We start from the raw sequence: 25,046 nt of genomic DNA on the forward strand, positions 1-25,046 counted from the left end.
GATTAGTGGAGCGGCAGCCTACATGTGGGTCTGCGAGGAGCCGTGGAGCCGGAGCTGGTGATTGAGGTGGAGCTCTCCTCGTGTTCATGGTGTGCACGGTGACTCAGAATGGAGGCATGCCGCGGCACAGAGGACCTCTTTTTAGGGCTCCATGACCCACCGTCCTGTGGGGACACAACACCGGGGGTAAAAAGTAGATCCTTAGAGCAGTGAGGCTGTCATTTCTTTTTTTAATGTTTCACAATAGGTTTAGCAGGGCAATATCGCAGATTAAACATGTTTCCTATCAAACTATGAATCTGTTTTTAAGTCCTTTCTGGGACTCCTTCAGCTCGTGCCGCACCGTTACCTACCTCTGCTATGAGTCTCTGTATTACTGTGGGCTCTGCTGAGGATGGGCGAGGTCTATCTAATGAGGCGGTCACTCTGGATATGGAGGCGGGGATCTTTGTTAGTGGAGAACGATGGGCATGGCCCTGAGATGGTACAAAGATGAGGCTCGACGGGTGAGTAGCATGGCATCAATAAATACAGCACAGGGTGACAAAAGAGTGGTGAACATAACAGCACTAAAACATGCATTATCAGTGGATCATGCCTGTTTAACATTTAATTATAGCTCTTCACACATCATGCACATTCATTGAAAAACATGCCAATTCAATGTGTTTTGTTAACATCAAAATGAAAAAACATTTTTTAAGTACTTGAAGAGTTGAAGAGTTTTGATAATGACACTCAGGTTACACTACAAACCAGGGAAACAGATGTATTGGGAGAATGTAAATATAATATGTAAATCAAAAGAAAAAAAACATGTGGCCTCAGACTGACAGAACACACTTACAGTATGCAGTAATGACATGACATTTTGGAAATGCAGATACAATTTTATTTCCGACACAATAACTGTCATTAGCATGGCGGAGGAGTAAAATGGAGTCACGACCACAGCCGCTGGAGAAATGTTACAGGGTGATCCAAAACCCACTCAGTAAAAAAGAAAAAGCTCTAAATGGATCCGCCTTGTGTACTTGTGCAAAACCCATTAAACAAGGCAACAATAGCAGGCAATTTACAAAAAGCAAAATAAATATTTTTTCATAAAACACAAAGGCAAACAGTGGTGTTCATGCGTCAATGCTATGCAGGGTTGTTCATGCGGGGATTAGGGTTTAGATAGACGGAGTGGATACAGCACTTGCTTAAACAGTCCAAACAAGCATCTCAAAAGATGATGAGGTAGCTCTGGAAGTCAGAAGAGACAATTTGCTCTACGTTCTTAATAAGTCTCAGTTCTGATGATAATTATTCTGTATAATTAATGTGGTGTTAATTGTTTCTGCTGTAACGATGCACCACGCAACTTGTGTATTAGTTTCACATTAGAAGAAAGGGGTAAACATTGAAATCAGTTGACTTTATAATGCATTAAAATCAATCTGTAATACAAAGGCACTACATTTTGCACAGCATGCTTCTGTCTACAGATGTATTGTTTCAAGATGCAGAGTATTGTTCCCCTCTGTTGAGCAGAACGTTTGGTTTATATCTGATTGAGGTTTGTTTAATTGTCTTTCTGCAAACCTGCTTGGGGATTCAGGCTGTTTGTCTTTACAGCTTGATAGGATATTTCTCTGGCTGGATGGGGGACAGATGTCACACCAATGGTCGGCCAATGGACTGTACTCACCGATGCTCTGTTGCGAGACTGTCTGGCAACACTCAGAGGCTGACGACTGTCTGGTAGCGCCTCTGAGAAAGAGACAGAAACAAAGTACTATAATACACAGACAGATGTTATGGCCTTCATATACTGAAGAGAGAGAAGGGAGAACCTTTTTCATGTCCTACTTTCAAGGATTATCCATGTGAGCATATTTGGGTCTCATACATTCAAACATACAAAAATACAATGTCGTAGTCCCAAACCTGACATGGTGTGCTATATGGAAATGTAATGTTCTCTGGGGGCAGGCTGCTGACGGCTCTGTTCTGTAAAGATCTGGCAAGATATCACACAGAATGGGGGATTTTGTATTATGTAAGGCAACCCTGGAAAATAATCTAATTGGGGCAATGCAGCAGTATACAGAGCCCTCATCACCAGTGACACAGAATCCAGCTCGTCAGGGAAAATGAAGTGCAACCTGCCTCTAGGACAAAGTGAATGCAATACAAGGTCCATAGAACAAAACCATGGATTACTAGTTGCCTGTCAACCATAGGTTGAAAAAAGCTGTAATGTTATATAATGCTTAAAAAGAACAGCAAGTTCAGGTTTGACAGGTTTTATTCCTGATTTAAAATACTTATATAAAGTATTAGTATAACAATTATGTAACAGCTGACCAAGAACATATCACCAGAGGGCTGGACATGTTTTCAGTAAGGAAACATGCCTTTAAAGAGTAGCTTAACATCAGCGGAAAATATTTTGCTTTTGCTGACCTTGCAGTTGTGATGTAGAGGTGAACTTCCCAAACCTCATCAGTGAAACATGCTGCTTAGTGTGAGGTTGCCCTTATAAGAACATCAAGGATGAACACAAAAAAAATCAAGGCAAATAAAAACATGTATGTCGGTACATTTTTATTATGAAACAAAAGACACAGGATAAAAGCAAACCAAGTAACCACCATGACAGAATGGATGCCATACTCCAAATGAAGCTGACCGTGGAGGTGAGATGGGATTGAACCTGGTGGCTATCGTGCCACCTTTCTTTTCTATCTTTTGGCAGACCAAGGCAATGTTTCACCTGTGGGTCTCCTTCTGGGACAGGAGTGATGCTGGGTGGGGCGAGTCTGGCGGATGACTGGCTTCATCACACTCCTCTTGGATGGTGATTGACTCTGGCTCGGCATTTTTTTTGTAAACTCGGTCCTTATCACAGCTACCAGAGGAAACGAGCCATTGACAAAAGCAGAGAGCATATAATAAGCAGAGACAGAGACTTTAAGGGATAGTCCGGCGAAAATTGACCCCGGAGTCTTTTTCTGCATGAAAACTGATTAAGTGAGCCCTCCAGAGAGTTTTTTTGTTCATCAACCAATATAGAGTTTGCCAGGAGCAACCAGGAGCAACGCTAATAGACCAAATGGCTTACAGTGCATTCGATCGAGGCAGTGCGCAGAACGCTTCCAAAACGGCATTTTTTAACCACTAATATTGCTCGAAATAGCACCAAACCTCTGCAGTAGCATGACTAGGGTCCCTACACATAAAACGGAGCACCAACAACATAGTTTGCAAACCTGAAGTTTATTAAAAATAACTGTTTTACAACACTCACTAACTGCCCCCCCATACCAGCTCCTCTCCAAGGAAAGTCTGCACAAGTCGATTATCGAATGCACCGGAGTTCAGTTCAAGGAGGAATGTTTTGGAATGTATAATTCCATGGAAATGTATTTACTTATTATTTACTCAATCTAGTGAGTGTTGACACGGGAATGAAGGGAGTTGCATGTAAGTTACAGGCAAAACATTTTTCAAATGAAGTATAAACAAACAATAAAGTATACGTGTTTTTCTGGAACAAATCTTCAATGGGCTCCTTCCTTTCGCATTGCATTCGATAATCGACTTGTGCAGACTTTCCTTGGAGAGGAGCTGGTATGGGGGGCAGTTGGTGAGTCTTGTAAAACAGTTCCTTTTAATGAACTTTGGGTTTGCAAACTATGTTGTTGGTGCTCCGTTTTATGTGTAGGGAACCTAGTCATGCTACTGCAGAGGTTTGGTGCTATTTCGAGCAATGTTAGTGGTTAAAAAATGCTGTTTTGGAAGCGTTCTGCGCACTGCCGCGATCGAATGCACTGTAAGCCATTTGGGCTATTAGCGTTGCTCCCGGTAGCTCCGGGCAAGCTCTATAATGGTTGATGAATGAAAAAAACTCTATGGAGGGCTTATTTGATCAGTTGTCATGCAGAAAAAGACCCTGGGGTCAATTTTCGCTTGACTATCCCTTTAAGCATAACATAGGAAATTCTGTAGAATAAGATTTCCCCCCAAAAAAAGGTTAGAAAGAGAATAAAAAAACGCATTTGTTACCGGACAAAGAAGCAACACATACAACAATATTCATTGTTTAACAATCCCTGCAGATTTTGAGCAGCAAGTATAAAACACTTAGGGCTGGGCAAGTTAACGCGTTGTTATTGTCATCACCCATTGGGGGGGGACTTGGCGGGGACAGAAACATGGAGAAAGGTACAGAGCTCTTACATGGTCATTTTACATCTCTTCCAGATGGCGGAGTTGATAGAAGTCATTTGTAACCACTGGAGGTAGATTTTTCTCATCACTGGACTCAGGGGGTAAATTGTTTTCTATAACAATCTAGATAAAACGTTATTGCCCTGCAGTGGCAAACAGCTTTGGTTTTATATTTGATTGATTACAGTTAATGTTGAAGTTCAGATTTACAAGAAATATTTTAACTGCTACTGTGTGAAGGGAATACCGCTGTTAAAAAGCACCTTATTTGTTTAGTGTTTGTAAACCAAATGTTATTGCGCTTTCATTCATATAGCAGTTCTTAAAATAAATACAAATAAAATAAAAGTGCGCAATTCACTACTTCTGAATTCATAACTGAATTATGCGCATAACAATGCAATTAATCGCAGAAAACCATGCGGTTACTCACGATTAGAAATGTTAATCGCTACCCAGGACTAAAAATACTATACACAAATATTTATAAATAAATACTTCAGCTGTGAAGATCAAGAATTCAAAAGAAATGAAAAATGGTGAGCACCTTTTTTCTTCTTGATGTCTTCTCTGGGTACGTAGATAGGCTCTTTGTGGGCAAGCTTGCGTTCTGGTGTCGAGACTCGGCCTTTAGCCCGCCTGGCCTTGGTCTTTGGCTTTTCCTGTCTCTCCACTTTTTTCTGAGTCTGCTTCTCCTTGACCACACCAGGCTTTTTGTCTGTCACCCTCAGCAAAGGCTCAAACTGTTCTGTCGCCATACTCTTATCATCATCTGTGGTGTAGCAAAGACGAACATGGGAAATACGAGTCAGTATTAATGTGTTTTTATTTGAAGCGGAAGAGGAAAGGGGGAAAAAGAACACTTTGAATAGACAAACCATCAAAGAGATCTCACCTTGAGTGTCAATCCAGGAGCTGTCCAGGATGGAGTCGTCCATTGTGGTTTCATCTCTATCGTAGCTCTCTGTGGGTCCATCGGTGTCAATGCTTTGAGCCTCTTTCACAGGGAAGGCCGGGGTCTCAGGAACATCCTCCACTTCCTCTATACTTGCCGCCTCCAGGTCAGCTTCTTGGGCCAACTCCACAGACTCTTCCTCTTCCTCTGAGGCTCCTGCTTCAGGGGGGCCAGAGAAACGAACGCTGTGTCCCGGCTCATCTGCTTCGTCGATGGTCTGGACCACGGTGATGAAATCATCTTCAACTGTCACCACTGATTCGATGGCAGTACGAGTCTCTGGGATCTCCTTTGCCACAGCTGACCCTGCACCGATTTTCTCCAACTCGTCTTCCTCCCCTTCCCTTTGCTCCTTTTTATCATCCACAGCTTTTATTTCCACATTCTGTGTGGCTGCTTGCATCTCTGGCTGTCTTGATATCTCACCAGGCTTGTCCATTGCAAGCATTTTCTCTCTCTCTTCTTTCTCTTTAAGTTCCTTCTCTATCTTTTCATTCTCTTCTTTCTCTTTAAGTTCCTTCTCTATCTTTTCTTTCTCTTCTTTCTCTTTAAGTTCCTTCTCTATCTTGTCTTTCTCTTCCTTCTCTATCTTTTCTTTCTCTTCTTTCTCTTTAAGTTCCTTCTCTATCTTTTCTTTCTCTTCTTTCTCTTTAAGTTCCTTCTCTACCTTTTCTTTCTCTTCTTTGTCTTTAAGTTCCTTTTCTATCTTTTCTTTCTCTTCCTTTTCTTTCAACTCTTTCTCTATTCTTTGTTTTTTCTCTCTCTCCTCTTTCTCTTTCCTTTTTCTCTCATCTTCCTCCATCTTTTCCCTCTCTTCTCTCTCTTTCCTCTCCCTCTCTTCTTTCTCCTTTTCTTTCATCTCCTGCTCTCTCTGTTCTTTCTCCTTCCTTTCTTTTTCTTCCCTCAGTATCCTCTCTGACTCTTCTTTGTCTTTCTTTTCATTTTCTTCTCTCTCTTTAATTTCTTTCTCTTTCCTTTCAGCATCTTCCCTGATTATCCTCTCTGCTTTTTCTTTCTCTTCTTTGATTTTCTTTTCCGCAGCTTCCTTTTCTTGCTCTTCCTTCATTTTTCTGTCCGTCTCCTCCTTCGCTTTGTTTATTCCTAACACAGGTGAAGCTGTTCTTTTAGGGGACCCATACACTTCTCTCTGTTTGAGTTTGGATGGTGAAAGCACTGGAGACAGAAGCTTGTCGTCATCAATGTTGCTATCCACAGAAGAAGCAGGTGATGTTTTGACAGGCCTGGCAATCCGGTCCTTTGCCACGCCAGTCAGCTGGTACACATCTTCAGCATCCACTTCCTCATAAGCCTCCTGGTGGACCAGCTTTACTTTCTCTCGAAGCTCCTGTAGTTCCCTTTCCTCCTCCATACTAAGAGGCCTGTCCTCCATCTCTAATTTACGTATCTGCCTCTCATAGTCGGCGATCTCGGTTTCTGAGGCTGAACCCTCGCCACTGGCCTGTCGTCCAGTCTCACTCCCCGCCCTCCCGCCTTCTTCTAAAGTAACAGTGACCGTCGGTGTCACAAAGGACTCACTTGGTTGAGCCGGTGGTGTGTCAGATTTTTTTGATTGTTCATCTGCAACCTCTTTTCCCTTTTCTTCAGCAGAATATTCTCGTTCTACTTGCTTTTGGTCTTTGTCTTTAGTGTCATCAGCCATCCCTGATGTATTGTGCTCGTCTTCCATAGATGTGTCTCTGACTGCTAACTTCCTAGCTTGCGCAGCCACTTTTTCCTCCAGGTCGGAGTGGGTGAAAGCCTGTGCAGAAGAGTTTGTAGGGCCGAACAGATCTGCAGGTGATGGCATTGGTCCTGAGTATTCACTGAACACACAATAGCCCATTTCTTCTAGCTGGCTTTCACTCTTTCTCGCACTAGGACTTAATTCTCCTGAAACCATGCTTGCTAGTGGATCATCGGCAAAGGCTTGAAAATCAGCTTGAATTGACTTTCTTCTGGTGATTTCTAGGTCAGTGTTTTCTGATGCCAGTCTGGAACGGGTACCAGCAAGATCCAGCATCTCAGGCAAGTCTTGCGACATGACAGCGCCATTTTTAAAGCTGCTCTTAAGGGACTGTGGTGATTCTGGGGACTCCGGTTCAGGGCTGGGTATTGAAACTGGTTCTGAGGTCCTTGGAGGAGATGAAGAATCCGAAGTGATGGAAGCCGCTGTCTCCAATATCAGTGGAGGCAAGGGTGGAGGCTTATCCACAGAGGGTGTAGTGACTGGGAGGTAGTCTGCTGCCTCATCTAGACTTCCACTAGTGTAGGACATGATATCTGTGGCCAGTGGAGAGAAGTTTCTAGGTTTGCCCCGGCCGCTCGGATCAGTTGCTCCAATGGTAATGTTAAGTGAGTAGCTCCTCTGCTCTAAGGCCAGTTTACCGGGGGAAAGTCTGCATTCATTACTCTTGTCAGGAGCTATGAACAGTCTAGAGTCTTCTGATGGACGTTCCTTAGCTTCCGGTTTATCCTGCGCTTCAGCTAACGTGCTGTAGCTGATCTCCGGGGGTCTGTCGTCAACTGCACTCTTCTCTTCACCAGATCTGCTCAGTTCATAATAACCCTCGGCCTTACATTGGGAAGACTCCTCAACCTCCACAGTTGATGTTTCAAAATATGCTGACATGCCAGATCTGTCTGCAGAGTCCCTTGTTGAGACTTCTACCTGACTTTTGTCTCCCAGTGATGAGAAATCCGAGGGAGCAGCGATGCTGCTGATCTCCACCACCTCCACTGATGGCTGTTTCTCTGACACTGTGATTGGCTCGCCATATGCAGGCTGAAGTGTGTGTGAGCTGGCAGATTCTTTGGCTTGGATTTGAACATTCGGAGGTACAAAGGATGGCATATCCATGGTGGGGCTCTCTGGTACAACTCGTTCCCCAGCAAAGAACCCTTGCATCTGGGGCTCAAAAAACTCCTCTGGACGTTTCTCCGACCCGATGCTGTCCGGGCTCATGGAACCACTTTTCTCGCTTCCCTGTTTGTCTGAGTCCATCTTTAAAGCTGAAAGAACATCTGTAAGTTGGCTGTTTTTTATCAACAGAGAATAATAAAGCTTTGGCATGCTTCAAGTGAAATATTTATTAAGCCAGGGACTGGGAAAGCCGTTACCACAGAAACAGGCAAAGCTCTCCTCAGAAACTTACAGCACAATGATACGGCCATCGCTGAAGAAGTACGGCGAGTTTATGGAGTCCACCAAGTCACGGATGGATGACAATATGACATGGTATGTGACGGAACCGGCATGAGGCAACTGTGAGGCTGATTTATGGGGGACAATTAATGGGATGGATATGCATGCAACTCCTCAAAACAACAAATACAAAGAGTACAGCATTTCTGTCATTCTTTCTAAAAATGACTACCATAGAATGAGAATCTATCACAGTTATGAATATATTGACATCAAATGAAGTGTTTCTCTTAAAAATGACTCATATGTCAGTATGTCAGCACAAATAGAGAGTAACCTTGCTAGTGAATGACAGAGAAATGCCATACAATGTCACTCACATTGACAAAAACAAATGCACGCTGATATGATAAGGCATTTGATGAAATAACTATATCACACTTAACACGAAACAGCCGACCATGGAATCCCCTGCATATGATGTACACAGGATCACGATAATAATATATGAATGACCCAGGTTTAGTAAGTATGATTCATGGTTACAAAAAGTGCATAGCACTGGCATACCAGCACCAAGCCACGTGTCAACACAACAAGAAACCTGTAAGCTTATAGCCGGTGAAAAAAAGCACAGTTACATTCAGCAACACTTCACTTGGTCATACCAATACGAAATGGCCTGCCCCAGACACCACAGCAAGGAAAAATAAAATGATAGCGCAAAAATAGCTCACAATAAGGAAAAGTTAAGTATAGGTTAAAAGAATGTGACTCTTTTCACCAACAAGCCTGTGTTGCCTTGCAGCCACAGCACAGTGCAGGGAGGGTAATTTGCCATTCCACCTGAATTATAATGCTTATGTTATGTGCTTATATGTTCCTTTTTACACATCTGGCATCTTTACAGTGGACAAGGCAGTAACATGCAGTCAGGGAGAGCAGAGAGCAGGACACACCTGTCTCAGGGCTCTCCCAACCCCCTGCTTCCTCCTCATCTCTGTCCACAGAACTCTCTGCAGCAGCACTAGCTGCCTCGCCCGGCTCCAGGTCTACATCCTGGGCATCGTCTATGGCCTCTGCCTGCTCTAAAGGCTCAGCTTGGGGGCTGTCCAGCTCGGGCTCTTCCCCGCTCCACTGCTGCTCATCAAGAGCTGCCTCGGACTCTGCTGCACTCTCCTCCTCCTCTTCCTCCTCCTCGTATTCAGCTGTAAGAGCCTCCATGGTCTCTTCTTCTCAAAAACAGGGTGAGAGGGGGACACATTTAGACTACAGGCAACACAGACTTGGGTTATGTGAGAACACAACTTAGGATGGGACACTTTCATCTCTAGGAAAAGATTAACTAAAGTGTATGTCTGTTCACACACATAGGTACATTACACAAACAGTACAGTGTTGAGTGCAAGTATATTTTAAATTTCTTAGTGTACGCAGTATGAAAAGAAACCAAGTAGGTGTATTGGTTGAAGGCATGAAGAGATGCATTTCTTAATATCTGCCTTTTTTAATATCAGCACTTTCTCATCAAGAATCTGTTTTGTAAAAAATAAACTCACAAATATACACTTATCTCATTCTCTTGCAGACACCATGCCTTCATCTCAAGTTGATCCGCCATAATTGACGAGTGAGGTAGTTTAAGGAAAACCAAATTATAAATTAAGTTGTAATACTTCAAGGTCTAAAATTGCGCTCTGGTAGAAGCACTTCTGAAATGCATGGCAACCTTGAGGAGCTGCAGTCCATTACCGGAAAAGCAGAGTGCCTCAACATTCAAGACCTTGTGCAGACCAGATTTATTTACTGTTTTAATGGAAGACTAAGGGCTGTGCAGCTTTGTTACATTGCTGTGTAACATTTTGAGAAGTGAGCGCTCTGAACGTAACAAAACAAATTTACGACAAGATTTTTGTCAGAGGTAATAATATGTTGGGGGAGGCTGGGGGAGTTGATTAGTCTATAATTCTGCTTTTTTTGTATGTATACACCATAATTGTAATGTTTTGTGTTAATTGAATGAATGCTTATGTTGAAAAAAAGCCATTTACAGAGAATTGTGGAGGAGTTAAGGTATCAGGGATTGCCTGTATAATGCTGTGTATAATATCAAGTTATTGTAGAAGTAGCCCAGGATGGATGGATAGCGTTAACATGTTTGGTGTGTCTTTGTACAGCCCAATTGTCCACACACTAACACCCCTCCTTAGACTTTGTGTTGTGTTTCTAAGGACAATGAAAGTGCAAGGTTGTATAAAGGTGTAGGTTGTGCCAGTGTGTGGAGCTGAAATACATTCTTATTGCCACAGTGTGTGAGTGTGTGAGTGTGTGTGTGTGTGTGTGTGTGTGTGTGTGTGTGTGTGTGTGTGTGTGTGTGTGTGTGTGTGTGTGTGTGTGTGTGTGTGTGTGTGTGTGTGTGTGTGTGTGTGTGTGTGTGTGTGCAGATTAGGATAAGGGTGGGGGATTTCTGAAAGTTGTTTGTGCATGGATGTTGTCAATCATGCACTGCACCTCAGAAAACCATTTGAATCGTATTTGAAGTCACAAAAGTAAACCTTGGTGGCCATGGGACTTACTGATGAGAGCTGTAGTGAGAGCTGATGGATGTCCATTGAATCCTACTTTAGAGACATCATTGCTATGTGTTGGATTTAACGACATGGCAACCACAGATAGCAATGACTGGGTGAAATCAATGAAAGAAAAAAAATATGACTGTTAAACGAATATGAAATTGCTCAGTTTTCGAGCAAACAGACACCACAAGGACACACAGACACCACAAGGATACACAGACACCACAAGGATACACAAACACAAGACACACCAGGACAGACGAAGAGACGAACTGACGGAGGAAGATACGGACTGACGGACGGAGAGACGGGAGAGATGGAGGTCAAATCACAGAAGGAGAGGCAATAGGTGTTAAAAAGAGAGAGGAGGGAAACAGAGTGAGAAAGAGAGGAAATGAGAGGGAATGGCAAACAGGAACCATGCGTGGTTCACCTTCGATCTGTCTAAAGGCCACAGCCTGCCCTGTGGGGCGAGAGCCCGAGTGCGTCCACTCAGGGCTGAACAATGGGTGCTCATAGTACTCCTCGTCGGAGTGGTAGGGGTCGTCCTCGGGCACGGAAACTGAGATGGAGGGGGCGAGGAACTTGCACCTCTCCCGAGAATTTTGGAAACGGCGGAGAGGGCCCGCCTCCTCCTCATCCCCTACATCTACAAACAAGACAGACACAAGGAGAAGAACTGCAGGGAAATCTGGACACACGGACTGAAAGAGAGCGAAGAGGAAGAGAGGGCGACAGGTCGAAAGGAAAATGAAGACAAACAATAGAAGATGGAGAACACACCAACAAATGTCCATCTTGAAAGTCATCTAACATACTGAAATATCAAGATTCAGAACTTGATAGGAAGCCCCCTAACAATAACCTTTTGTACATGTTATTTTTGAATTTTTTAAACACCCTTCCAGGTTTTAAAAGAATAAAACATCAATACAAGTTAACTGCACTATGCCGTTTTTTTGCTTTTAGTTGTTTTTTTAGTTACTTGGCATCTATTGATGGATATAAAAAAATGATAATTGTTTTATATTATTTCAAATAAGGTCCTCGGTTTGAGCTTTCAGTTTAGCCATGAGACAGGAGGTCACACCTACTGTCTCATGGCTATACTGAGTTCAACGGGGTCAGCTGTCATTCTTGCATGTTTAGGAAATTACAAATATATTAGAATTTGTACAATAAATCCAATTTAAGTTACTTCTAAGATGGACATTTTAAACTGAAAGGGAGATCAATCTGGAGGAAAACAAAACACAAAGACAATAATAGACACATTTTAAATAAGCAACGAAAACACAGAGAGTCATCACACGGGGAAATGTAAGGTGAAAGGAAAGATTGATTGAGAGCAAGAGAAACACTACACAGGACATCGACAAGGTGACAGTGGAAAGCAACTCAAAATTCACAAAGCTTTGGGGCCAGCCATACTGTAGTAAATGATGGCATTGTTTTAGGAAGATAACGATACAATCTGCTTCACGTAAGAATGATTAAACCTTAATAAAAGGCATAAAACACAGACACTCATTACAACATTAATACTACAAAAGCAGCGGTAGATTTAGCCTGAACAAACTCAAAGACACCACATAATCTTCATTTTAGAACAAACAGAAACCCCTGTCATATTTAAAACAACTCCATCTCTAAGTCCATGAGAGTACCTACTGGTTTAGAATTCTGAACTCTTATACAACATCACCACAACACACTTTAACTTCGAGCACACAATACTGCCACCTTCTTTAGGAAACTCCTTTAACCTTAACTCAATCCTTAAATCCTTAACACTCTGCTGGCTCTCCTCATTACACTCTGAGCAGACACGAACAGACAGGCCAAACATGAAGCAGACAGAAGAGCGTGTCACACTGTATACAACCATGTCTTCCAGGCAGCTGCAAACATCTTTATGTCATAGCCTAAAATTCAGACGTCAGAGATAAAGAACCAAATAGTACAACAGTGCAAATGGTCAAACTCGAGAAGTAGGAACACATTCTGTTTGAAATAGGTAGGCCGACAAAGGGAAATCTCTATTATCATGTATTAGTTTGATAATGAAATTACAGCCAATATTTATTATGGGCTGATACTGCTTTGATGTGCATCTGCTAATGGTACTGGTGTGAACGTTTCTCACAGCTTAACAAGAACACGACACGACTTTCAATGCAAGTTAAACACCAATGAACAAATCAGAATTGACGCTATCTCTTCAAGTCACATTTTTATGGGGCTAAAATTCTGATCTATAGCCATAGACCTGAACAATACAAAAAAGACTGACGGGACAATCACAGGAAAACACAACATCATGATAAGACATGCAGAACAAAATACATAACTCAGCCCAAAAGACGAACAACAAGAAGTTAAAGGGTTACCTAAATTGGCTGTCATATAAGTGTGTGGTCTGAACAGGTGTGGATGTTAGAAAGGAAAGTGGAAGAAGGTGATGATAAAGAAGAGTGCGGTCATGCATGTGAGCGCTTCTTTCCTTCAGAGGGAAATGATGATGACGATGAAGATGCAAATCGTATCGGTTCCAGCTGTGCGATGAGGAGGAAGCAGGATTTAGGAAGAAATGGATGTCTGAAAAATGGTGAACATGTTCCTGCTTTCTGCAACTCTGGTGTGTAAAGACTTCTTTACGGGGACCAATGTACGGTTTGTCTCCTGTAGGTGGGGCATGTCCCGAGAGGAGGGGGTTTAAAGAGAAGCCCCAGAGCCAACATCAATATACCAATGTGTCGGCCAACACTACACCCCAAGGCTTCAGTTGGGGGAAAAGAAGGGAATCACAATCTTCTCTTTAAGAGACATACTCTCATGAAGACGCGCTGTATTCTTGGCCTACCTTGTTCCAGAGGACCAAAGTGCTCGGCAGCAGGTGAGGGGGGAGGAGAGGGGGGCAAATTTGTGGTGTCTTCAACTAGAACGGGAGATGTGAGATACAGGGAGAGAAAAAGAAGAGGCTAGTCAAATAAATCACACCCATACACTTGTCTAAAGTCAAGAGATATACAGGTAGGGATACACCAACACTGAAGGATCAGTATTATCTCAACATAGCAGCAAACGTTTTGGATATGTTCAGTCGCTGATGAGGTAGAGTGTGCTAAAGAAATTCAACGCGACATGGACACATTTTTATTTTGTTGTATTAAGTCCAAGGCTATGATGAATTCCCTTGAGGCCGTTTTTTATCCGTCTGCAGCCAAAATCGTACTAGAATTTTTTTACATAGCAACTGTTCTTCCCAGCAACTTCATTTGATGGTTCCCCTTTAATTGTTAATTTTGAGAATTTTGTTTCAATAATTCTAAGTATATTTATGTCTCATATATACTCACTCACTCCCAGTAAGTGCGTCTTACCTGATGGCAGCCTTTGAGTCTCCTGCTCTCCCTTCAGTACGGCCACGGCCTCCGCCGTCACTTCCTGCACAATCCGCGCTGAAACTTGTTCTGAACGCAGAAAAATAGACACATTGTTAATCAACTCCAAGATCACTTCAAGAATAAAAACATTTAAAAAGGGGGCTTAGTAGAAGGATTTTGTTAGGTATAAATCCCAGGGTGGTTATATCATCCGTCAATATGACTCAAAACAAGCATTCAAAACTTTTGTGAGAATAAATTGTTACTTTTGATGCGGGGATGCTAAAGCTGTGAGTGTTGCTATGGAAACCCAGCAACTAAATGCAGACTAAGATAACACCTGGATTGTTTGCCTCTTCCAGATACAATTTCTACATTTTAATTCATACTAAAACAATCCAATCTTGCCGATTCCAACTGTATCAGTATTTTCTCAAGGTGTAGTTTGACATGCAGGGTTTCCTGCAGCATTTTACAGCTTAGGCGACCGCCTAAGCAACGCACGCCTGCCACCTTAACTAGGTCTTAAAAAAACAAATAATAATATATATATCTATGAGCGATATTCGCCGTGTTAGTCTGTCGCCTCGCCTTGCCCCCCCTCTGCGGGTTTCTGCGGGAAACCCTGACATGTAATGAAATGCAGAGACAGAGACACAGGATATGCAATGCAAGAAAGGTTCCTGGCCTAATTTGAACCGGAATAGTAATAAATAAGATTTGTATAGCACTTTTCCTAAAAAAAACTATGTATGCATGTGTTTTCATATAGATAGATGGATAGATGGAAAGATGGAAGGTAGATAGATAGATAGATAGATAGATAGATAGATAGATAGATAGATAGATAGATAGATAGATAGATAGATAGATAGATAGATAGATAGATAGATAGATAGATAGATAGATAGATAGATAGATAGATAGATAGATACAGTAGATGGGCTCCAACAGTGACCATTCACTAAAATGGCCTTCATTGTCTACATTATAGCTTCCATCAGTCAGCATGTATCGGCTTTAGTATGCGGGGTGAACTGCAGAGTTCTAATCAAACAAACCTTCATTTGCATATAAACAGTGGTTATGTGGGATTGGGTGGCAGTGCAATGCTTTTACTGCTGCTGCTGTTTCAAGACCTTTTTCTATCCGACATCGCCCACACATCGACACAAACAAGCTGGCAGGCCTCCACACATGCAACTACACACTCATGCACACACTGTTTCCGGGAGCACTTAACACTGCCCACTCACCAACTCAAAGCAGCCATTTCCAAATTGTGATATACGTGTAGCACCTATTCAATGCTTCTGATACCGGAAAACACGGCTAAGAGAGCAACATCAAACACAATCAATGGTTGTGAAATCCGTAATGGCTTTGACCTGGTTTGAAATAATGCTCCAAAAAGATGAGAATAGTTCTGTTTTCTGAGTTAGACAACGCTCGACAAATTCCTAAACCCTGGGAATGACTTGCTTTAGAAAAACGAATGCATTGCACAGAAAAGTGTGCAAAGTGAGATTATCCAGGTGAAATGGCATGACAAACCTGACCAGCTTTTGGTTAGAGGCAGTTCAGAGCTTATCCTTACTTTATATTTAAGGGGGAGTATAATCTTCAAAAATAAGTGTATTGTAAAATCATATTTAGCATATATTAAAGTCTAAAACTGAATGAAGTAATTTTTCAAAATCTAATGTCTCAATGTTTCCCTTTGTTATTCTGCACACGCTTTGTGAGGCTTAAAAATGAAATGAAAAAGTCTCTCTTCCAGACTTCAACACATTTCAAAGCTGGGTTCAATAAGGCAGTAGTCTGGCTATAAAAAAATACAGATATTGCTCATTCACGAAGCAATGGCACTGGAAAAAGAAAATGACCTTGTCGCATTAACAAAGCTCGCCTGCGGTGAGGACATCTAGTCTGGTCTCAGCATCTCTCTGACAGAGTGATGTCAAATGCCAGAGCAGCCTGCCTTTCACTGGCTTTGACAGGAGGTACATCCCACTTGCACAAATAGCCATGGTGTCAAACAGAATCCTCTGCATATCAGCATTCATAATCACTGTCAACAGCAGACATCCACACAGACATAATGAAGTAAAAGCTTGTATTACCTGTAAGACAGGCAGACAGAAGCTGAACGCGCTCCCTCTCTGAGCGAAGACAATGACTGGAAGCCCCGAGTCAACGCAACACACCGCCAGACACACTCACAGTCACACAGCAGGACTGAGAGGGCACGGAGAGAGCAGGAGTGCCGTTTGGTAATAAACCAGCCGGCACCCGAAATGTGTAAAGCAAGTGGTTGCCATAGCAACACACTGGTGGGCCACTGATTTGAGTCCCAATGTAATTCAGATGCCAGCAACACATCGAGCTGTTTCAGTCTCCCTGTCTGCAGGCTCCGGTGACGTGGCCGAACATTAAAACTGAACATGTTCTTTACACATGAAGGAGTTAATACAAGAAAGGCCACATTTTTGCCAATTAAAATAAAACCAACATTTTCTTTTTCCAACTCAACCACAAAATTGTAAAAAATGCTTTCCTAATATCGTCATTGTTTTCATATACTTTATAACATATCTTTTTCTGCAACATCTCTTGCATCTTTCTCCATCTTGAAAAAAAGAATCCCTTCTTTGTTCCCAATGTTTCTATATTTGTTTTTTTGAAGTATTATATTAATCAAGTGAAGGATCTCAGAATAAAAGGTGCTGTAGATAACAACTTGTAAGGCCCTCCGAGAGAAAGTTGATTCAGAAATCCTCAAACTTTGGATTTGTCCCTTTTAGTCTGTGCCCACACTTTACACCATAGAGGAGATTTGACCAAATCAGCCAGACGTACTCATTTGGGCTAATGAGATGGAGGGACCTTAACAACAGAAAGTCTTGTCCAGTCATCTCGACAGTGTGCCCAGTTAATGCCACAGCTCAGCGCCATCACTCAGAGCGATATCGCTAACATAACTGAAGGGCTTCCTCGAGTCATGCAAGCCAGCTACTCTCCAGAATAACATCAACCCTTTGCATTCTCTCTCTTTCTATTAACGCAATCTGTTTCTGTCTGTCTCCCTCCCCTCATCTTTTTCTCTTGACCACTTCCAGCATGGCTCGCTGGCTTTTTCAACTTTAGCCTAAAAGGAAAGTCAAGAGTGCAATTTCGTGCTTCAATAGTTCCTGTTGTGTCTGAAGAGCTTTTCACAGGAAGAGAGGGCTTACCGAGTGTCACCATCAGCCCTTCTGTCACCCATCCTGCCCCACTTACTGCCGCCCTGCCCTGCTCTGGAATAACGCTGATGTGTGCTGACACGATGCTCTGCAGACAAACACAGCTGCTGAAACCAAATGTCATTTTTTGGCAGATGATTAGAAAATATCTATTGATCATAATTATATTCGCACTGTAATGTCTGTAAAAGGCGCAGGAGAGGGGGATATGGTTTGTGAGGCATGTTTATATTGGATCAGTGCATTGTTATGAGCCATTGTTTTAGAATTATTTGATATCTTCCACTGATAGTTGAGGTTTTTTTTACCTCTTAAATGAAGTTCTGTGTTGGATACCATACAAGAAGCATGTTGGCAACATCTTTTCAGTCTTGAGACAAATGATGCATTAGAGGATTAATATCAAGTCAGTTGTATTTACTGATGAGGACAATGAGACAGGAGAGAAAGCACAGTTCTACATTTCTGGGATAAAACTTACAATACATAACAAGCTTTCGTCTCTTAACAGTACTGTTTACTTGCTCATCGCTTTCAAGCCCTTCCTTTGAAGTTTGAAGGAGGCTGTTTACAGCTCTCATATATTTGATATGCGCTAATAAAGACCCAGAGGAACACACGAGGCCATGGCCGTTGCTTATTATGTCAGCCCGCTGGCTTAACGGTAGCCTCTCCTTTTTTTATTAGAGCTATGCATTTAAGCAAGGTTGTGGGCTCTGGACACTTCATTTGCCTGACAACATAAACTCGAAATTTAAAAGAGGCGTATTTATTTTACTGACCAGTTGGTTCTACAGGAAAATAGTAAAAATAATATCAAATATAATAAACAAATGTAAAGAAAAAAATAAAGTAATATGCAGTGAATTTAGTCATAGGGAATTAAGGCCTCAAATGAGTTGCAGCGCAATTTTCTTTGTTACTTCTCTGTGTCACAACAGAGCCTGTTGACATTTACAGGGAAGATAAAAGTGTCTACCAACACATGTTTACTGCGACAACTTTCGGCCCATCTGTGGTGACAGTGGGTGTCTTAAAAGTGTTACCATTTGTTGACATGCAATAAGTTGATAAGTACAGTCCTAAAAAACTGAAAAAGGTATATGCATTTGATATAATAGAAATAGAAAAAATTAAACAGTGTGAGGGGAAGAGTCGGACCACTCTGACTCTTCTCCTCACACACTTTCGGTCAGAGAATTTGATGAAGTATGAATCATTCTAAATAATTAGAGATTGGCGTTGAAGGAGTTCAGCACCGGTGTCAGGTTACGCCCTGATAATGGGGAGAGGGGAGGTTCATTTGGCTCTCGTCATTGCATGCTAAATGTTCTTCTCTGTGGTAAGATACAGACGAGAAAAAAAAAAAAAAGCCCTGACAAAGTAAATTGTAGGGGAGCGGTTTCCATGGTTACCCCATTGGAACATTATTCTTCTCGTCTCCAGGGTGTGAGTGAGGGAGGGGTAAGGGGGCTAGAGAGAGAGATTTTATGTGTAATTATAGCACTCTTAATAACAGTATGTGGTTCTAGTGAGGACTCGGAGTGCTGCAAACCCACACACAACGAGAGACAAGACACACACACACACACACACACACACACACACACACACACACACACACACACACACACACACACACACACATCAGGGATTCACTTACACACACAATTAAAACCATAACATACTAACACTGTCAAAAGTCAAAGACAATGCTTACACATGTATTTGCAATCTTTAACACACAAACACACACACCCTATGATTCATGGAAAGAACACATACACACTCATTCGTAAACATAAGCCCATCTTACACACACTTACAAACTTAAACGCAGACATATTCATATTGGTGTGGACTTTCCTTTTCCTAATCAAACTGAGCACTGCTTTCAAAGTGAACAAGATACGCTGCCATGATTGACACAAACTATAGTACTTCTACATAACTTTAAAGCATAGTATGTTTATTTGGGTCCCAACAAGTTTTGTTTAATTTGTAAAAAAAAAAGAAATTAGACTTGAAATGTTGACTTATAAGCGAGGGCTCATGTTTTACTTTTTCTGTATGAAAAGGGCTGAGGATCCTTATATGACTAAGAGTGAATACCTTTTCCCCATCAAAACCAACCCTAAAAAACACCAATGCTAGTTTGCTAAATGTAGTTCTTCAGCGATTACAAAGCCACATAAACAAGCCCAATCAAATCCTATTATTTTAGCAATCCAAACATGCAGGTAGATTCCAGTTGCACTAGAACTGACTGTAACATTAAACTGAAAATTGTAAATTCTATAAACTCATCTTACCTGCGGTTATAGCGGGGGCACCACTTAGATCCCCGTTGAAACCATTCTCCCTGGTGGAGAAGGAGCCTGGGGCCATGTGGGTCCCACCAGGCTGGCAGGTCCTGTAGGTGGAGGCAGAGTAGCCATTGGCTCCATGGTTGCCGGTGGCCTCCTGGCCCCCTGATGGGTCCCACTGGGGGGCACCATCCTCTGGCTTTCGACTGTCTGCCATGCTGGTGCTAGCTAGCAGCAGGGAAGAATGGGCACAGGGTGGGGTCTCTCCTTCTGGCTGAGAGACATGAAGAGATGGAGGGAGGAGGACACGAAGCATTATTAACTGCTATATGAGCAATGTATCATAGAGGAGAAGGAGCAGACCAGAGGACACACTGCATCAGTCACATTCACAAATCTCCTTTCTGTCGGTCATAATCCCTGCAGCTGCTCCATGAAGCTCCACTGTCAACAATTCTGAAAGAGCATCAGCGCTTGTGTGAGTTTGTGTGTAGGTGGTTGTGTTAAATACTGTCCTTGGGTGTTAGCAGGCAGGTGACAGCAACTGGATTAAACCCTATTGATTTGTGTGTGTGTGTGTGTGTGTGTGTGTGTGTGTGTGTGTGTGTGTGTGTGTGTGTGTGTGTGTGTGTGTGTGTGTGTGTGTGTGTGGGTAATGACTCAGATAGCCAGGTTCCCAGGTGAAGATCACGAGTTGTGGTTTTGATCATCTGACAAGTTCAAGTTCGGCATTTGGACAAATAGCTTGAATGTAGCCTTCATAAGTTCTGATCGTCTATATATAAAGAAATAATTAAAAGAAAAAAACACACACTTGAAACGTCAAAAGGAAGAAGGGCATTATGATCTTTACAATACGCATTTCTAGTCATCACCATAACCTGACATGTACATGAAATCCCGACTGAGAGCCGATGATTGACCAGAATAGCATGGGGTAACGATCAAGCAGAGGCAAAAGGGGGGGAGGATTGATCGACCCACATAATCACCTGAGGCAGGGAACGCTCTGTAAGATTCAATGATCTCTTGGGCAATATTCAGCAGTAGGTGGGGGGAACCAGATGAATGGGTTTGATGTAGGGTTAGATCAATACACAAGGTTGTGTACTTGAAGTCCTTAACAAGCAATCTGCGCCTCTTCTGGGTAAATAATGAGTCTGGCCATTTTGATTGATATACCACTTACTACCTTCACATTGAAACTGATATTAGAACATAATGCCTATTCAAGGTAGTATTGGCCAACATCAACTGAATACAGATGTCAAAGGACGTAAATAGAGATTAACAAAGAGAGACAAAAAGACAACTGCAAGCACACCATAACAAAGACAATGTTTCACAGGTGGGTTGTAGCGAGGGTACTTCAAACATGTGCTGCTGTGTAGTTGCGCATAAGGGGATGTGAGAAGGAGCGGATTGTAATTTAGCTCTACAGTCCACAGAGACTCAGAGGCTGAAGGGTAGTCTGCTGGAAAAAACAAGAGTCAATGACTGTGGCCTGGAACTCAGGAACTGCTACAGTGAGCCTCAGCTACAGCATTCACCATGCACTCAATACTACTGCTTCCTGTCTGTGAGAGGAAAGACTACAATACAGACCAAAGGACAGGAGGAGGAAATAAGACTAATAATTGGTCCAACTGACCTTTTGACCTAAGGTTAGTCATGAAAAAGAGTCAGGGGATCACCAAAATGTAATCAAATCAGCTTGATGTTAAGATATGTTGAATAAACTTCATGGTGATATAGAAAAAGTCAAAGGGATACAGGCAAACAGACAAAGCCTCAACATTTAATAGACTTAGGCTATAATTCAAAAGTGTTATCATATGCTTTAATATAATTGAAAATGCTAAAGAAAAATCTTTTAAAAAATCTGTTTTAGCTCCATGAGAAACAACATGTTGACACATGTCGGGTAGTCGATGAAGGACAACGTGAGCGTAACTGATGGATCCGTAGGGTTACATCACATACACAGGTTGATAACCCCTGAAATAGAATCCCATAAGACTAGAGCACAGTGGGGCAGAATAGCATTAAACAGGGAGGAAGAATAAAAAAGAACTGAGGAGAATATGTCACGGCTCTAAGCCCCCTACAGCCTAAATGGATCAAAGTCAGGAGTCAATGGAGCTTTGCATGACTCAGCGCTGAGGGGAACATCAGGGAGGAAAAAGCTTCTACAGAGACTCCACTGCTCACAGCACCAGTCTCCTCATAAAACGCTCACTCTCTCCCCCTCTGTCCCAAAGCCACAGCGGTATATTTGGCATTGGCCCTTAGCTGTCACTGTCCCTTTGGTTGCTTGTTACACCACCATGTCCCTGCCTGAAGACCACTCTCGATATTAACAGGGTCATAAAACCCAGAGCCGAGACTGCTGTCCTAAAGCTGTGTCTCACTGATGTCTGTCTGAGAATGAAGGTCACTTTGAGCTCGGTGGCTGATATCCAGACGCGACAAGATCATTCTGACAGGTGGCCAGGCCCAAGGTGTCAGCATGAGGGGTGGGGGCCCGTTGAACTGATGTGAGCAGCATTTCTAAGTGTACAATCTGTGTTCTGTTTATGAACCATGAAATACTACGTTTGAATGAAACAGCACCACCTGCCGGGTTAAAGCCAGATGGAAGACAATTGGGGGCATTGCTCTTATGGAAAGTCAGCAAACTGGGATCAGAGGTTGGAGAGGCATGATGCCACATTATCATGTGAACATACGCCCATCTCATCGAACAAATTCGGGCTGCAGTTCAGTGTCTCATCATTACACATTAACTTGATTTGCAATTGCTCTGTATTCAAAGCTACATACAGGTTATGGTACGATGCAAAAGGAGGTAATATAATGAGGAGAGAAATGCTGAGGGATATAACACCAGAGACGAAGAGAGTTATTTCGGATACATTGATCACAGGATACCAGACAATGTAGTGTATTGTCCGGTTAATAGACTGTCCTCAAGGCATTATGTCCAGGTGGAGTGAGACTGTATGAGATGGCAATTTGATAGAGTCAGACGTCGAGTGTCTCAGTAGAAAGCAGGTCTGTTGCATCTGGCAAAAAGCCTGTGGCCCTTTGCCAGAGGGAGGGTTGATGATGCTGATATGCTCCCTCACTGTGCCGAGGAACAATGGAGTTGAATAGTGAGCAGATGCTGAACGCTGCTGCTAGATTGGGATAGCGACTCATTAAGGTATTACATTACAGGATTTCAATTCTAGCAACAGATCTACACGTAAAAAAACTGCTGATTAGTTTCCATTTATTAGTAATCAATCGTGATACCAAAGTACATTATATATGGATTAAAAATGTACTTTCTCTAGATGGATTTTTTCCAGCTACCTACATATTAACATTTAAAGTCAGTGCTTTCAACAGTGGCTGATCAAAGTGCTGGCTGAGCAACATGTACCTATTATGAGTTTCTATGTTTTACTCTGCGCTGTAATAATTCCTTAACTAAAAATGTTTATGTGCGGCAGCCTAAAACTGTGGTGTCCTGAGAAGGCACATAAACATTCAACATCTCTGCTCCTTTTTACCTGCTGCAGACTAGCAAAATGATCATTTCAGAAGAATGAATCAGTGGTGACAAACTGCAATTTCCAACACCGTGTTGCTGTGAGAAGAATCCACTAAGTTTGTGTTATTTTTAATGTACGGCTCTATTGCAATATCTTTAGGAAAATACCTTTGAGAATCAGAAAACTTGTGATGTTGCGGCATGGGGCAATTTTCTTCACTCTGTTCTCAGAATAGACCACTCAGGACACTTATCCTCCCCCGACTGTCTGTCTAAATGTGGCTCTAGAGGTGAAATTAATACAGAGCGCAGAAATACATGAAATGAGCTTCATGATGACTTCCACATTGAAACAAATATATACGTTATTGCTGTAAAGGGTCTGGTTTAACCACAGTTATTGATGTCCACTTGGTCTAATACCTTGCTGAAAGGCACCTTGACATCAATTGTATTCAACCATATTCTTCTTCATATTCTTGAGGCACAATCCTTACGAAATTTTTGATGCTCAGTCAAAAGGAAGAATATGTATTGGCAAGGACAAACTATTTTTGGTAGATTCAAAAGAGAGCACAAACTTCACAAAGCTGTTCCCATCACCTCAAAATAGCGGGACGGCTGTCTGGCTGAAACATCAAAATAAAAAATGTATTATTTCTTCTGGAACTGGCCTTGCACTTTACACTCAGCAGAAAGACCTTGGTGAAGTACATTTGCATGTTTTTTGCAAAGGTTAAAAGTGTATATATATATATATATATATATATATTTCTGCCATTGCTTCTACAGAACCAGCCCAATTTAAAAAATAAGCACTTTGCCGAGAAAGAATAAAATAACAGAAAGGTCTAAAGCTATTAGCCCTTTAAGCCAGATTAACACAATAACAATAACACATTGGTAACTTCAACTTCTCATAAGTGTTTCTCTAATATGCAGACTGCAATATCACAGCTCACTGACTGAACTCCGTGTCCTCTGGTGATTGTGTTGTAGCATTCCTGATTTGTAGTGTTTGGGAGGTTTTATAGACGAACATGAACCCTCAGCTGAACAAATTATCAAGCAAGAGCTCACAGATATCAGTGGATTGAAGGCTAATTACAGGCTGCTCCTACACAACATCTGACCGCGAAAATAGCAATTAGCAAAATCCAACGATGCCATCATACAGCAATCAAAAGTTTTCTGAAGATTAGCTTGCCCGCTGTGAAAACACTCCGGTTTAGTTTCATTTGTTTCAAACCCATTTTTCCCCTGTCAATTAAAGGGTGTCACAATGTGGGTCCAGCTGAAAGAGATGACGCAGGACTGATAAACTGTCTGTGCATACATCAGCCATAAACACTTGGCACCGACGAGGTAATCACAGAGCCAATTAAGAAGTCCATTTGTCATTTTCCGGCTCTTATCTGCTTCTTCTCCTCTTCTTTTGTCTGACTTCTCTGCATGCTTTCACCTATAAATCTTCCTCCCACCTGTTATTATTTCCTCTACCTCGTCCCATCACTGTTCTTCCTCCTACACACTCCTCTACTACTCCTCCTCCTCCTCTTCTTCTTCTTCTCCTCCTCCTCCTCCTCCTCCTCCTCCTCCTCCTCCTCCTCCTCCTCAGGCTTCAGTCTTCTCTTCTCTCTGCTCTCTCACTCCTACGATCTGAGCACTTTCACACGCCACCAT

The 25,046-nt window shown here is 42.2% G+C and overlaps 1 protein-coding gene across 4 annotated transcripts in view; it reads right to left on the minus strand.

Annotated features, from left to right (window-relative positions):
- map2 (microtubule-associated protein 2) overlaps positions 1-25,046 on the minus strand; it is a 65,064-nt gene that overhangs the window by 11,387 nt on the left and 28,631 nt on the right. The window contains exons 5-15 of one of the 4 annotated variants that reach the window (XM_063888006.1): positions 19,832-20,099; positions 14,275-14,364; positions 13,755-13,829; positions 11,325-11,540; positions 9,275-9,547; positions 5,114-8,182; positions 4,766-4,990; positions 2,762-2,896; positions 1,694-1,755; positions 354-476; positions 23-164 (exon numbers count right to left, since the gene is read on the minus strand). In XM_063888006.1, coding sequence (XP_063744076.1) covers positions 23-164; positions 354-476; positions 1,694-1,755; positions 2,762-2,896; positions 4,766-4,990; positions 5,114-8,182; positions 9,275-9,547; positions 11,325-11,540; positions 13,755-13,829; positions 14,275-14,364; positions 19,832-20,042 — 4,621 coding nt within the window. In that variant the 5' untranslated portion in view covers positions 20,043-20,099. Of the gene's footprint in view, positions 1-22; positions 165-353; positions 477-1,693; positions 1,756-2,761; positions 2,897-4,765; positions 4,991-5,113; positions 8,183-8,325; positions 8,444-9,274; positions 9,548-11,324; positions 11,541-13,754; positions 13,830-14,274; positions 14,365-16,400; positions 16,545-19,831; positions 20,100-25,046 lie in introns of those variants that run through there. The other 3 variants (XM_063888008.1, XM_063888007.1, XM_063888009.1) reach the window with 3 other exon arrangements.

The sequence above is a fragment of the Eleginops maclovinus genome, chromosome 7, assembly GCF_036324505.1.
Source record: "Eleginops maclovinus isolate JMC-PN-2008 ecotype Puerto Natales chromosome 7, JC_Emac_rtc_rv5, whole genome shotgun sequence".
NCBI classification, from domain to species: Eukaryota; Metazoa; Chordata; class Actinopteri; order Perciformes; family Eleginopidae; genus Eleginops; species Eleginops maclovinus.